This window comes from Cibotium barometz, chromosome 30, assembly GCF_041138505.1.
Source record: "Cibotium barometz isolate CiBa-2024 chromosome 30, ASM4113850v1, whole genome shotgun sequence".
Lineage (NCBI taxonomy): Eukaryota > Viridiplantae > Streptophyta > Polypodiopsida > Cyatheales > Cibotiaceae > Cibotium > Cibotium barometz.
This window is the reverse complement of record NC_141075.1, coordinates 17010369-17026872: the sequence shown is the minus strand read 5'-3', so window position 1 is coordinate 17026872 and position 16504 is coordinate 17010369. Positions and strand designations below refer to the sequence as shown.

General features: G+C 42.2%; 1 protein-coding gene across 2 annotated transcripts in view; it reads right to left on the bottom strand.

Moving 5' to 3' along the window:
- LOC147621221 (agamous-like MADS-box protein AGL19) overlaps positions 1-1848 on the bottom strand; it is a 61679-nt gene extending 59831 nt beyond the window's left edge. The window contains exons 1-3 of one of the 2 annotated variants that reach the window (XM_086823943.1): positions 1830-1848; positions 1616-1676; positions 1208-1398 (exon numbers count right to left, since the gene is read on the bottom strand). In XM_086823943.1, the coding sequence (XP_086680069.1) occupies positions 1208-1389 (182 nt within the window). In that variant the 5' untranslated portion in view covers positions 1390-1398; positions 1616-1676; positions 1830-1848. Of the gene's footprint in view, positions 1-1207; positions 1399-1615; positions 1756-1829 lie in introns of those variants that run through there. The other variant, XM_086823942.1, reaches the window with a different exon arrangement.
- Between the last annotated feature and the right edge of the window lie 14656 nt (positions 1849-16504).

Sequence of the window (16504 nt, the reverse complement as noted above, 5' to 3'; positions counted from 1 at the left end):
GTCCCAAATAAGTGATGTCGAGAAGTTTTCTCACAAAGATGCCAAGCGCGCATGAACACACTTCAAAGAAAAGTCTTCATCATGGAATTAAACCCCTCGAAAAAATTACATGATTTTTGAATTTTTGAAAAATATATGGAGCTTTGGTCTTTTTTTAATTCTTGGAAAAAATAATATTTTAATAATGTTTTTAAAAAAGAAATAAAAGACCGTGCAGATGTTTGCTAGGGCTCAACCAAGCCCAAGATGTCCACACAATTTGTTGCACAAAAACGACCCTAGGAAGCCGCCGAACACACGATAATGTCCCAATCACGAAACCACACCAATAGCCACCAAAGTGTGGACACCACACCACAAGTGCAATCTAACTCGAGCCAAGGAACGAGCCTCCAAGCTCTCCCACTAGCCAAGGTGCCTCATGCGTAGTGCGTGCTACGAAGGCTATTGCTAAGGTGATAAAGCCCTCTCTCCATGACTAGTCGATCAAGATGATTTAGCTTTGTGGTGCAAAATTTAGCCTTTGTTCATTTGAACTCTACTTAAAGGTTTGGTGTTGCACATGAATTCCATGTTGAAGTTATCTAGATCCAAGTTTTATTTTTGATATCTATCTCCGAGCACTTTGGCCATAAAATACATGCAAGCAATTTTAATGGACGCATTAGATCTTGGAAAAACATTCAAAAATTCATGGCTATGCCCTCATTTTGAAGAAAGGGGTGTCCATCAACTATTAAACTTGTGTAGATCCAAAAACCCATGGATCCCACTTGAAAAGAAAAAAAAGCATGATTGTGAATTCCATATTGGTGTTATGCAAATCCCATGCTAAGGAGAAATGCATTATGTGAATTCCATGTTCCCATGTTATAGATAAACTTGGATTAGGAAAGACGCCCACAAGGTAGATCCTACGAGCATGATGTAAAATTAAGAAAGGGAATCTAGGTAAGTACACTCATAGCTCGAAACCTAAGATTTGATGGAATCTTGGGAACTCTCCCATGGCCCACGACAACCATAAGATAAAGATGGCCCAGTCATTGCAAGGTACAACAAGCATAAGATAAAGATGGCCCAATTATAAAGGAGAAAACGGGAGAAAGGGTCCGTTGTGGAAGCTTGTCGCCCCTTTTGGTATAAATTTTGTTGGTATGTGGATTAGAACAATTGCAAAAATGAAGGCCACAGCTTATGTACTGACCTGGGGCTTGCAAACTGGAAGAGCTTTCCTCTGCTCGAGAAGATGATGACGGCGACCTCGGCATCACACAGAACGGAGAGATCGTGAGCCTTTTTCAACAGTCCCCCCCGACGCTTCGAGAAGGTCACCTGTCGCGTGGTTGCGTCCTCGATTCTCTTGATCTTGATCTTCCGGCGCACCATCCTGGCATGCTGGAAATCACACGAGAAGACACTGAAAGATCCTTATTACGGCGAAACGCAGCAAAAAGACTGAAAAGCAGAGAGATTAAACAGAGAGACAGAGAGAGAGAGAGAGAAAGAAGAACATGGTCTCTACTCCAGAGTCCACAAGGGATAAACACAGGCCAAGGCACGCCTCTCCTGCAAAACACACGCACACACAAGCGTATAACAGCAAAGCTCTTACCTCTCGTAGCAATCTGCACTTGACCCACAGCTGCTGTGACTAGAAGACCTACCCTCTCGTACTGTAAAGTTTGTGAGAGAATCGATTAGGGCACGAAAAGAGATTAATTAATCTCTCAAATCTCAGATCGACGGCTAGATTGATCCATCTCTCGGATGTGAAGAAACTTAAGAGGTGTACGCAAGTCTTCGAAAGTTGGAAGTGACAACAATACCTTTAAAGTTGCACACAAATATATTCTGAGTCACGTACACGGCCTGACCAGATAGCAGTGACGGACGTTACGGACCACACAACCTTATCTTGATTGGACTTGGCCTCCTTGTCATCATATGACATATACACGAATTATACTTGCAACAATGAGCTCCATCGCAAAGCCAAACGCTGCGACGTAACCAGCAACTGGCGCCCTCGAGGCTTGCGGACTCCTGCCTCCACACGAACCGCTCATCGTCGATAGCTAGCTAAAGCGCTCGTCTGGGACCGAATGATGTGGACGTCAATTTTTGAAAAATACTCGGTTTTTATTAGCGTAGTTCCACCTTGAAAATACCTCGAAAGTTTGTTTTTTTTTTCCAGAGGTCTCATTCTCTATTCCTAGTGGCGCATAGGAATTTCACTCACACAACCCGCAGGACGGACCCACAAGGTAATCGCTCGGCCGATTGGAATGAACACCCTGCACAATTTTGGTAGAACTGGGCATTGCAAGTTGAGTCATGATCTTTGATGTCCATGGCAACCATCGTCCCTAACCCAATGTGTGAGCTTCAAGGGCAAGCATTGCACACTGTAGGATCGCCGAAGAGGAAGGCGGAAGTAAGCACCATGCCAATCGGACGATGATGGCCTAAGGTGAGTGGATGGCTGCCTATGTGCCCACCTGTATGGGAACATACCCTTGTTTTTTGGAGCTAACCAAGGAGACAGGTTGCTTAGATGATGGTATCTGTGTTTATGCTCATTTCAACGTGGAGGTAAACTCTACTCTATGCGATGAAGATAGACATGTAGCTTGTGAATTTTATGATGGAGAAGAGATTCAAGAGGTATGTTATGATGATGAGTCAGAAGCTAGTACATGATGTAGATGAGGATGGTGATAGTAAGACATGCAATAATAATTGTGCAACTGTTGAAGATAAACACGAGATGGATATTGTGATGGACCTATGTAGTGATGTTGTTTCTAAATTGAAGGAGGACAGTTATATGATTTTGAATGCTGGAGGATGTGAATGCTCTAGATAGTGATGTCAGTTTGATGGTGATAGATGTGATTCCTGGTCCATGTTTTAATTTTTATAGATTTTATTGGTGAGCTTTTGGCTGGTGGGGAGCCACTAAAGGTGCAGTGTTTGGTTGTTGATTTTGTCTTTGTGTTTGGTGGCATTGAGGAGTGTCGAGATGTGAACTTGGGGGAGTAATCTATTCTTAAAACCGAGACAAGGTGGTTGATGAGCATTATCATAATCTTCTAGATGTTGTGCATGTGGTTACACACGTTCCTAAGTGTCTTCTTAACAAGTTCTTAAGTGCTCTTGGTTGTAGATGGGTGCTATGGTTGCTATGTATGGATCTACCTCACGTTACAGTGATTTGTATTATTCTTGGCTTTGGTGTTTGGTACCTTTGGTGTTATGTTTGGTGGCAGGGAGCTTTTGCTAGAATAGTGGATGTCTATATTTATGCTTTGGATGTGTTTTCCTTACATGTCAGACATTTTGATAGTATGAAGGGTTGTGTTTGGTTTCGAATGGATACACATGAAAACAAGGGGATGGCTTGCCTCTAAGCTTATGAGATGGAACAATGTTTGAGACTTATGATGCTTTTATGGGAGAATCTATTGCTTACTTCGATGTGCACATGCTTGGTGATGATGCAAATGAGTTCTTGAATGTACAGAGGGATGCAATTTTTGCTGGTGAGAAGGAGTTGCTTTTGATGCCTATGATGACACACTTGGATGTGGATCCAGAGAAGTACAGGAGGGTGGATGTAGGAGACAACAAATTCTCTTCAATAGTGGTGGCATGGCTTATTTCATATAGTCTATGCTTTGGGTTGACAACCTATTTTATTTTTCTAGGAGCTATGATGATGTAGGTGGGCTAATCTAACAAATTTTTTGATCCTGGAGGTGAAGCAGAGATATGTGGTGCTATCAATATGAGTTAGATGCTTTAGTGCATGCTTTAGCCTTATGATCGAGGAAGATTTGGTGGATATCTATGGATCCTCTTATCCTACTATTCAGGCATGTGATGGAGCTTGGTCTTTGATCCAGGTGGTGTTGGTTGTCTTCTCTTGACTATGCTATGGCCGTTTGATCTAAGAGAACTTTCAGTTTGAGAGGCGGATGTCACAGTGTTTCGTGTTTGATCCAGAAGGGACATTGATGTCATTTTTTGATTGATTTTTTGTGATAATTACTAGATGGCATAGGCCTTTGTGATTGGCGTAAGGAATGAATGCCTTACTTTCAGGGGGATGGTTGATATGATGCAAGTTTTTCTTCATTCCAATCTCCCCAAAATCTAGGAGCAACTCTTAAACCAAGTCCCTTGTGCTTTTTTATGAGTTTTTTTTTAGCCCTATATATGAAGGTAGAAATGGAAGATTCTTGACCATTCACCAATAGGAGAAAGAGGAGAAAAATAGATGATAGAAGATGATGGCCATGAGAGCTCTACACAATTGACAAGCGAAAGGTTATAATCCTTGCTCACCATGCACTTCACACTTTTTCATTGAGAGGTTTTGGGACTTCCCCATTAGCCTTGGCTCTTGGCAATTATGGCCAACAGTTGCTCATGTCAGCTGTGCGCACCTCCATCGTGGGAACACCTAATTTAGTCGCTCGTGCACATGTATGAAAAAAGGCCACATCGTCCATAAATATCCCAATGTGGCCCCTTGTTGTTTTTTGCATGACAAACAACCGTCTATGGCTAAAACAATAAAGAAAAGCAAAGTAAAAAGAAAAGTTCAGCATCACTCTTTTTTGGCAAAAAAGAAGATGAAGACAAGTTCTTGAAAACCTATATAAGCCACCATTTGCTTCATATGATTAGAGAGAGCCTCATTTCAAAAGAAGGAGAGAGGGATCTGAGTTGAAGGGAGCTTCATATCAACAGCGTGGAGAGTATGGAGATGAGTGTTGAGCTTGAGAGAAGCTTCACATCAAATGTTTCCTCTCTCTTCAAGTTTTTTCGTCTTCATCATACTAGTTTTTTTCCTCTTTTAGTTTTCTATGCTAGGGGAGTTTCTTCGCCCATGACATGATTGTATGGGTTTCTCTTTGAGGTACAATTGAATAATGATAGTAGTTTTTTTTCTCATCTCATGAGTATTGTTCATGTTAGTTGATGCTATGGAGTTTCATCTCTTTTCTCTTCATCTATCTCATTCCGTTCTTAGGTTTTAAGCTTGGTGTGCTTTACTAAGTGTTCTCAAGTTTTCCTTGATGGGTTTAAGTTATGCGTGTCAAGCACTATGGTGAGAGTAGAGGGAGTACCAATTCTTACTTGAGTTGCTGCCTTTTAGTGAGGGAGTAGAGGGTTCTATAGATGCATGTTTATCGTTGATGCCTTCAATAGAAACACCTTTCTTTGACATCTTACAAGCATATGAAGAAGGCTAGGATGAATATAGTATTTGCCACCATGGAGAATTAGATAGAATCCAAATGGAATAAACACGCTTTAAACGTGAGGTTTCTAGCTAGAATGAGCAAGGCTTTGTCTTTGTTCTAAGCTTTCTAGATACCTTTGGTAATTTGATTGCCTTTGGGTTTGATCTGGGTGCTACTAAAGCACAAAGTCATAAATGAGAGCCCTCTCCATCTTGTTGAGCACAGAAAGCTGAGAGGCATCCGAGTGCAACAATTGATCCCAATCTTCTTGTGGGCTCGAAAGGCTTTTGATCATTCATTTGGAGCCATCTAGACTACCATATCTCTAAGGTCAGGGAGACCAAGACCACCTTCCTCTTTTGGCATATAGTGGAGTACTTCCAAGAAACTTTAGGAAGCTTGAAGGAATCTGTAGCTCCACTCCATAAGAATTTCTACATAAATCTTCAAGGTGTTTAAATTATAAATAGAGGGTCTCTAAAAAGAGAAAAAGAAGATGGTAGTATGTATTAGGATACGTTTTAGAATAATTAGACTGCGTTGCAATCCCTATTGCATCCCTTTCCATTTATCAAATTTTTGTTTTACCATGTCCGTCACCCATTGCCATTTTTGGTGTTTACTAACCCCAAACCCCATAGGAATGCCAAGGAGCCTAAAGGTTCTACTCTCTGGGATGATTGGACATCCTTGTTCCAAAAGTCAGTGTGGTGGTCCTTTAGCATAGTTCTGATCCTTGTTTTAGAGCGATTAGTTTGAGAACCTGAAATCAAATAAAAATTTTGAAGACACTCCGAAAACCCTACCCTAATGAGTTATGGAAAGTTGCTTATCCACGCAAGCTTGAGTAATGCTCAAGAGCTCCACCATAGCCACTCATCACCGTCGTCATCCTGCACTCGTTGTCAGCCTGAGGTAGTTGCCCTAATCCAATGGATGATGCAACCTCTCTCGTGAAGATCGTGAGGGATCTCCATGGAAGACGATCGCATTGATAGCCTAATCACTTAAGCAGCAAGAGGGAGAGAAGAAGAAAGAGGGAAGCATGACAGAATGAGTGATTAGCACTAATCACTCCAAACCCTAACCTTAAGCACACCACACATGCTAGATTAGAGTTTTAGAGTTGAGGGAGAGAGAGAACACTCCACTTCTATTACAGAAATCGGCTTTTATAGTTCCAAACCTTTTCCCACTCGGCCCCGCCCTAGAGTAAGTGACTCGAGGAGCCCAAAACATAGTTACAAGGCTTTTCTCTATGGTTTGGCCAACTGACCAAGATCCTCTTTTCTATCCTTGGAAGCTCAATACTTGGGAGTGTCTTTAGGGCGTTTCCCTTATCAAATGATGGGATTTACAATATAGTGTCGGTGCCCATTACATAAGTGTGTGAACATAGTTATCATAGGAATGTGTTGACTAATATGTGGTTAACATACTCCCCTTCCTAAAGTCGATCACATCCTTGTGATCAGTGAGAGGTTATCGAGGCACGTTAGGAAGTGTCGCACTTGGTTAGTTCTCTTGGCTCTCCAGAAATGAGAGGGGTGGGGGAGTTAGTAAGATGGAAAGAAGTTAGTGAAGTAGTGGCGATTGAGAATCCAGCTAGTCATAGGGGACTCTTATGAGTTTTCTTTTCTGTATGTGCCCAGTAGTACTCTTTATTTTGTTTTTGGTGTTTTTCTCTTTTGTTGGTGTTTTTCTATTTGTCGCCTTTGCAGGGCGGGACATCCTCATTAGAGGAGTCATAGTACTTGAATGAATAGACTAGCATGGAATACTTAACGACCAGTATCCCAATGGTAGGTGGTATGATTAAAGAGGAGTTAGTAAAACAATGGTGTTAGTAAGCAAGTGGCGAGGGGGGAATTCCGAAGGGACAAGGAGGCAACGCACATGGTAACTGTTAGCGCTCCAAGATGCTATAGTCGATGGCGATGCATATGAAGCTCTAGCATCTTTGTCAAGACACCATGATGTCTATGTTGACTACCGTAGATGTTGAGGTATCAGGTTTTGGTGTTCTCTCTTTTTCTTTCGGTGCTTTGTCTTCTTTTGTCATTGAAGCTCTAGGATCATGTGTTGATAGGAGTGGTAGTTGATGGCAAGGATCCATAGATGTTAAGCCAAAGAAGAAGTTATGGGGGTCAGATGGATTGGGTGATTAAGAAGATCCAGGCGATGGGTGGTACCATTGACCAGGCTTGCGCCCACCATGGTCCCCCCATCCAGATATGTACCTAGATGGCTGTCAATGATGAGGCTTGGTGCGGTGTGTGCGCATAGGACAGAGCCCAAAAAGAATTGTAGGTGTTGTGTGCATAGGACAGAGCCCAAAAAGAATTGTAGGTGTTATGCATGGGCGAGGGCAAAAGGTGTGCTTGTGGTCCTAATCACCAAGAGACCTAAAAAAAAACACGTGTTTATTGGTCAGCACCCCTAGTGGGTTTTGTATCGAGTGGCCCATTTGGCGAGATTTGTGAGCTTACCTTTGAGTGTATCTTTGAGTGGTTGGATAAGCTCTGCCATTTGTATCTTTGAGTGGTTGGATAAGCTCCTTGCGTCGGTGGTGAAGTCAAGGGGGGGTGGGGTGGACTGTGGGTTGAAAGGGCTGGGCAAATTGAGCTCTTGAGTGCCTGTGGTGGGTGAGGTGTGGGCAAGTCTATAGGATTTATTTGAGGAAGAGGGGACTTGCTTACCCATTGGTTACCAAACCATCTGTGTGGTCGAGTGGATAGGTATTGGCTTGGTTGGTGTGGTTTAGGTGAAATGCTAAGGGGTATGCCGTGGGAGCCAAATGATGGAATTGCCATCATGGAGGCCTTGGGGTTCTAAGAGACATTTGGGCAACCAACATTGCCGAGTGATGAAGGTCCATGGGTTGTCGAGGCTCTTGGTTTTTGGTTAACAAGGCTTTGAGCTAGGTGTAGGTTGTCGACACTAAGGATAGGCTTTTGATGGGGGCTTGGGGAGAAATAGGTGTGTGTTGCCTTCATGGAAGCCTTAAGCTTTGTGCACGTTGGTAGGTACCCCGCGTTGGTGGCTTTGTTGTGCTTGGGGTTGCCTAATCCATGGGATCTTTTGTCACGGCTTCATGGGGAGTTGCTATGGTGGGGGATGAGCACAGGCGGCAAGCTTAGGTAGCCAGAGGTGAGTGTTGCCTTCATAGTAGCCTTGTGCTCATAACAGGCGGTCGAGCATGAGCTAACGTTGAAGCTTTGACTTAGGGTTGGTTTTTGTTGGTTTAGTTGGCTTCTTGTGCTTGGGTGGTGGAGATGGCCGTTTGGGGATCCATAGTTCTGTGTAGCCATCGTAGAATCCCTGAGCGGTAAGAAGATTCTTGGGCACCCACCATTGACTATCATGATAAAGGTATGAGGTCGTGGTGGGTGCAGTGTTGGTGGTCAAGGATGTAGAGTTGAGGGGAAATGTCGATGGCGAGGCTTGATTGTCATTGTTGGATGGTGTTGACAGTGGCCGATCAAACAGCTTTAGTGAGGCATGGGGTGTGGTCACAGGGGAGACTGCCGGCGATAAGGATGGGGCGTAAGGGGATGGGCAGTTGGGGGTGAGGGTGTGTGTATGATTTCCTCTTGGGGGACATAAGAGGACTGTGGCCTTTTTGCCGTTGATTTCGATGGTGGCCGTTTCTTTGCTCGCTGATTGATTTGGTAGTGGATTTTATGCATAGAGGTATGCATAAAAGTTGATTATTTTATTATAAAAGTGTTACTTTTATCACAATTGAATTTCATGCATAGAAGTATGCATAAGAGTTGATTATTTTATTATAAAAGTGTTACTTTTATCATATTTGGATTTCATGCATAGAAGTATGCATAAAAGATATTCTTTTTATACTAAAAGTGTGATTTTCATCATAAATGGATTTTATGCATAACTTAGATGCATAAGAGAAATTCTTGCATCAATCCACTCTTTTCCAATGATAATCCAGCCTTGGAGTTCCCCTACATCAATGACATGAAATATGCACTCCAATTGGTTATTTCCTATAGAAATTTTAGGAATGAAATACCCAACACTCATTAGACGCATTTCATGTGAGATTTGAATATAAGTGTTTTCTTTTGTTAGTGTGGGTTTTCTAAGAGTTTTCCACGCCTCTAAGAATATGAGATTGGTGTGGACCATAGGATATATGTGGGCTTGCATTGTAGACCATTCTCAGTCGAGAATCCAACCCATATTCTTGGTGGGTTTAGTTCTGGTTGAAGTTCAGGGGCAATGGAAGACTTACTAATTATGGTTGGGGATGTGAGAGTACCCTGTGAGGAAGTAGTTGGTAGGGGTAGAGGACCAGATTCGATGCACTCTCCATCCCAGAGGATCATTGTTACCTTGCCTTGGGGAAGCTTGAGGGTGGCTGTGTTGTCAGAGGAGTTTATTGTACTTGTAGCGTTATGGAGTCAGCTTCCTCTGAGGACAATTGCCTCTTTTGTCTCATCAATTGGAACCACAAAACTTACAAGCTAATGGGTTAGATACAGTATGTATAGTTTGTGTAAAGGACCCAAGGCTTTGTATACGATTTCCACTAGGTAATTAAATCTTGGCATGGGCAGTTTTAAGAGATGGTTTGCCTAAGGAGACCTAGGTTTCTCATGGCAAAAGATTATGGCTAGGTGTGGGAGATAGGAAGGCACACTTTTTTTGCATATTTCTGCCAAAGGGAAAATCTATCCAGACCCTAAGGGCGGTTGTTTCAGCTTGTGGAGATACACTTACACTCAGGATGTTAAGCGAGGCAATGGCTTTGTAGGGTTCATGAAGGGTCTAACCATTTGGGACCACGAATTGCGTGTCGAGTTTGCGATCTGGGAGGGTGTCAAGTGTAGCAAGGATTTTCAGCTAGTCATGGTCAACTTCGTCACTATTGACAAAAGCGACCATGTATAGCACATGCACATCATCAAGGGCTTGATGAACAAGCATTGCAAACAAAGGACTCGTTGCTTCTGGGAGTGGTCATAAGTTTTGGCCATGGGATGTGAGTGCCAAGTCAAGGTCTTGATAACATCATAAACAAATGGCTCGTTGCTTCTAGTGGTGTCACAGAGTCTTCAGCAAAGGGAGTTTTGGCCATGGGATGTGAGTGCCAAGTATATAAATTGACTTTGAGCGTTTGAGACCCTTTGTGAAGGCATACATGATGCGTGTCCTAGTCATGGATTGGTTGAGTTTGTCGCATGAAGGGTGTGCCCAAGATGACATCATAGGTGACGTTTCGAAAGTCCATGCCCACAAATGTGAGGTTGAAGGTCATGTCATAGACTTTGACCTTGAGGTCATGCGCTATGCTGAGGGGTTATGCCGAGGGGTCGTGCAGATTTCCCATCCGTGAACTTTATGACCAGTGTGGTATGATGGCCCCAGTTTTCCCAGCATGTTTGTGTGAGGATGTTTATGCCATCACCTCCATCTAGGATGCCTTTGACCACACGGCCGTTATAAGAAATGGGCAAGGCTATGTTGGTGTCATCATCTTCAAAAAAGTAGTGGCCCATCACATTTATGCAAATTGTTGGTGCGCCTTTGGGTTGTGGGTTGTGGGTTGTGGGTGATGGAGTAAGTCTAGATGATGGGGCTCATATTCATCCAAGGAATATGAGTTAGATCCCTCCTCTATAGAATCCTGTAGTTTGTGTTCCATCCAATCCCAAAGATCATTCCATAAATTTGGACTACCTTTTAACAAGTTTCCAATGGGCATTTGGATTTGGGAGGAAAGGAAGGAGGGTGGCAAGGTTGAGTTGATGAGGAGCTTCCTCAAGTATGGGGCCTTGATTAAAAGGTGGACCAGTAATATTATATAGAAGATCAATGTGGTCCTTATTTGACGGGGGTGGAGGTTGGGATTTGGGTGTCATAGTAGGGTAAAAGAGTTCAGCAAATCTTGTGTGGGCAGTGGGCACCACGTGGTGAGGCGCTGTTGGACTCTGTCACTGTTCGCATCGATTTGTTTAATGTGAACGTGATATTTGGGTTTGGCCATTTGTGGAACATGCATTCGAGGATTAGAATTTAGGAGGTGCATATGGGGCAAAATTATCATTTATCAACATCATGTTGGTGAACAGGTCTTCCTCGGCCGCCTTGAGTGTTAGTGAGGGCTCCTGCCTTACCTGGTGCAGAAGTTCAGGTTCTATGGGGGACAGCGTGCATGCAGGTACTAGGTGAAAGGTTACAAAAATGAGCAACGGTTTTAGTTGAGCCTGGTATTGCTCTCCTAGTGCTTGGGCCTCCTGAAGATGTTGTTTTTCAAGAATGGCATTGGGATATGCGGCTAGCCATTTTTGCCGTTTGGTGAGTTTTTGGGGGGCTACGTTGATCATCGCCCCCAGAGGAGGATAATGCCCAGGTGTGGCCAAAGAAGGTAGAGGAGGCATCATAGCTATCGCAGAGCTCTCTTTAGCTCTAAGTTCAGCAATAAAGAAATCAACCACAAAGAATCATGAGCAAGAAACAAGAGGATGAAGGTTTTCCCCCAGCGTCCCAAAGCCTGAGCACTCAACGAATGTTACCTCATATCACTTCAAATCACTCACACAAGGTGAGTGGTTGCCAACGTGAGAAGGAGAAGGAGCTCACAACAAATGTTATCTCATAGCATTTCATCTCTCACATCATAGTGCGGTGCTTGCACACTTGCACGCAACCTCACCGAGCACCGTTTTAAACAAGAAAAAAAAACAAAACAAAACAACAAAAGAGAAGGCTTTTTTGCCTTGGGTATATTGAGAGCCTTGTTACATGTTTTGAGCATTAAGGTGTGCTCACACACATTGCGATTGTAGAGGGTGTTCACACAGCTTGTGTTTTTGTTGTGAGCCTTGTTCACATGCCTCGTGTTTTGTTATGAGCCTTTTTCACACGTCTTGTGTTATTTGCTGCTAGCCTTTTTACATGACTAGCGCATTGAGGACACACATTGGGGGCTTTTGTAGACTTGCTTCACATGCTTTGTTATGTGAGGTGTTTTTTACACATTTTGAGTGTGTTGAGTGGTGTTCGCAAACACTATGGGTCATTTTTATTACCTCTATCCTTCTTATGGATTGACACACTACACACCATCATTGTCTCATCAACATCACTATATTACCATCTCAGATCCTGATCTTAGGAGTGTCGCTCATACATTGACTTCACCGCTCTATGATTGATATTTTGAGTTGCCATTTTGTGTCACGATTCACATATCTTTTGTCAAGTGCACACATACTTTTGGTACTTCGAGCACATGATGATAGTCATACATATACACATGATGACATGGATACATATACATATGTGATAGTGATGTTTTTGAGATAGATCATGTGGGCATGATCTCAAGGGTAGGATGGCATCAAGCATTACGAGTGTTGATACACCTAGGCCTATCTACCTTCCTAGGGATCATAGTTTGAAATTGGATGATCTCGTGGGTCAGCATTTGATTAGTGATGCATCCATTCACACACATAAAGTTAATGATACTTTGCATGTGGAGTAATGGGATACACATGAGCTTAAGCCCGAGTTTCTTGTGCTCGATATATCAACAGACTATTCTTCTAAGGCTTTCACATGTAGAGACATTCATGATACCACTACTCCTAGTTCTCACAGTTTACCTAGCAGTGTTTATGTGGGTATAGTGCATATATTTGAGCAGTCAGGCATTGAGTGTTTATGTGGGTATAGTGCATATATTTGAGCAGTCAGGCATTGAGTGTGAGGGTAGTGATGACTTTATTGAGGTAAGATCTCGTAGTAGGAGACACATGATTATGCATATGGATCTCAAGAGTTTTACATTTGACTTTGAAATTTTCTTAGATCCAGTATTGATGGAGGAGATAGACCCTACCTATGAGGATTACTTTAGTGATCTTAGAGATTCCAGGGTTAGTGACTTTGTGGATAAGTCCACTTATCTCTCATGTACATTGTGAGTCTTTAGTGATGAGATGACACTTATGATGATCCTATTGATCATGCTTTTACCTTGGAGGATCACACACACATAGATGGATTTGCACATGAGGATTTGGTACATAGTTTGGGCTAAGCCCATACACACATTAATGCATTGGATTATGCCTTTGATTGTTCAAGTGGTGTTACAGTGGTGGTTGACGGCATTGATTCACACTTTTTCTTGCATGATATCAACCATGAGATGTGTGTGCTCCTTTGGCTTCCATGATTGTCAACAAGATCCTATTTTCTTTGTAGCCGGGACATTCATCTTTGTGTTCATCATATTCCCCTTGAGATGTATGATAGATGAGTATGTGGCATACCATCTAGGTATGTGTCTTGGTCCTGATCTACACGATGATTATTTTGCATCAAGGTCATTCAACATTCCAGCCACCATGAGTTATTCTTTCATTTGGTGTGGATACCTTGGATGTTAGATTTACACCCTGGTTGTGAGGACGGGCTTATGAGCTTTCCCTTCAACCCAAGAGCTATTACTACATTAGTCTTCGTGATCCACGATGTATACCATGACTATTCATTTGATCATGGTGGAGACACGACTAGTTTTATCATCAACCTTGATTCCCTACATCTTCCATTTGACCCAGGTGAATAGGGAGTCATTGCTCTAGAGTTTGGATGGCTCGGATTTTACTTTAATCGAGGAGGCTACATGGTTAGCTTCATCATTGACCAAAGTCTATTATCTATTTGATTTGACCCTAGATGGGTCAAAAAACTCCTTGGTTTCACATTCGACCCAGAGGATGCATTGTTAGCTTCGTCTTATCAGTAGTGCACTTCATTCCTTTCCATTTGATCCAGGAGGGATCATACACCCTTGACGAGGACATTGATATTTTAGCTCTGGATGTGATTTTTTGCTTTGTATATAGCCTATTCTATGTGTTTTTTATGCATGACCACTCTTCGATTTTGAGGATGAAATCATTGTAGGAGAGGATGGTTTGTAACAAAGCTATTTTCCACTAGCACATGTACACATTGGGGTTGAGGCACATAGGCTTTGGGCATGGGCTAGTGTGGACACATTTTAGGGTATGTGGCTATATAAGTCACTTAGTAAATAGCTATATCATGCTTCTATGGTGGATTCTTGGCAGTTTTTCCATGTCTAAGTGCTACTCCCTATGATGACTGGACCTATGGTGATACTCCTTTCATGAGTGCATCCTTCATCTCCATCCCAAGATCCCTTCATTACATTGGTATCAGAGGCATGATCCCTTCACTACATTGATAAAAGAGTTATGCATGTATAAAGGGATTCGAGAAACTATTCAAAGAAGGAGGGAGATGGTGTGCTTCTATGAGTTAAACCAAAGAAGAGTTCCCAATCCTTGGGAAAATTTTGAAAACTTTGTCCTAGGTATTATGATCCATATGTGATCACAAGGCAAATTGGTGATTCCAAGCCTATGAGTTACTTCTTTCCTCCTCCAAGAAGGAGAGAGACATGGTGTTTCTCTGAGTTAACCAAAGAAGAGTTTCTCATTCTTGGAAATTTTTTGAAAAATATCTCTTAGGTATTGTGGTCCATATGTGATCACAGGACAAATGGTGACCAAGCCTATGAGTTACTTCTTCCTCCTGATCTTTGGATTCACAATGTCTTTCATGTAAGTCTCATTAAGAGGTATGTGGCTCACCCCTCCCATATATTAAATGATGCCCAAGTGATCATCCCTAAGCGAGGTGAATTTAAAGTAGAGCCATAACAGATATTAGACTTTTGAGACAAGCCTCTTAGGAATAGACTTCTCAAAGAGATCTTGGTAAAGTCGAAACACCTCTTTGGAATAGACTTATCCAAGAGATCTTGGTATCTTGGTAAAGTGGAAACACTTGAGACTAGAGGATACTACTTAAGAAAGGGTTGATGATATTCATAAATGCATGATATGGGTATTGATCCAAACGTTATAAAGTGTGTTCATAACGCACATTCTCAATTTAATCCTTGGATACATGATGAGATAATGTGAACCAAAGATGATGTTCATAGTGTTTGCTATCCAATTTTGGCCAAAATGCTATTGTATTCACCCATGGTATGAGGGTAACCATCAAGAAGCTCAAAATGTTTTTGTAGTAGCAATCTTGATGTGTTTTGGATTGTTCTCCCACCACTCTTTCCATCTAGCTTCTAGATAAGCCTTCAATATTGGCATATCCATTTAGTATATGTTTGGGGTTGCCTTTGTTGGCTCTTGTGGTGGATTGCATAGTTGAGTTTGTTATACCTGGTGATGTTGTTCCACCTTACAAAACTAACATGTTTTGGTGGGAGATCATATACATCCTCCTCCGATCATTTCTCATGATCACTTTGATCCCATTTAGTGGTGGGAGGGAGATTTCGATGTGTCACCTCCATCCCCCTAGGTTCTCATTAGGTTTGGCTATTTCTAGTTTTGATCCCTTGTCCTATGGGTTTTGCACAATGGAGAGGTACTTGCTTGCATCTCTAGGAGGTTGTCGCCTCCTTCTTCCACTTTCACTTTGCCTTTTAACTTGTGGTCTTCTTTGATTTGCTATGGGATAAGAGTTGGGCTTACCCTTAGATTCTTTGGTGTCATCCTTGTTTTCTAGTTTTCTCCCACTTCATGTGTCCTTCTTAGAGTTGTCTTCATCTTCATCTTTTCTTGGCTTCTCCGGGCTCTTCTTCTTATCACCCCCCTCTAAATCTTTGTTCTTCTTTGGTGGCCCATTTTTAATCTCCATCAACAAGTCATCAAGATCATTATGTTTTTCAAGCTCTAGATGGTCGAGGTATGCAACATGCTTCATGTCAAAGAAGTAGTCACTTTGTTCTCTTTTCTTCTCTATCTATTTGTTGCAAATTTAGAGATACAATAATAGCAATAGCTCTAGAGGATAGGTTGGATACTTAAGTATATTAAGCTTTTGGTACCCTATGATTGCCTATCTTTTGTCCCTGTGTCTACCCCCATCAGCCACTCTATATCTTTGTTACATGACTTTGTTTGGAACGGTGCCCTTTTAACTCGTTGATCCAATCCGTAGGGTACAAGCCCATCTCCTCTCTCTCAGACTACTGCACCCATGCATTCGATGGGTGCTCGGGAATACATACTCGATGACATACAATTTTCCACTACCTAATACAAAAAAATTCGAATACTCTTTTGTTAAGAGAGACTAACAATAAAATGAGACACACACTATTGATATATGCTACTATGTACATGTACAACAGGTGCTATGCTGTG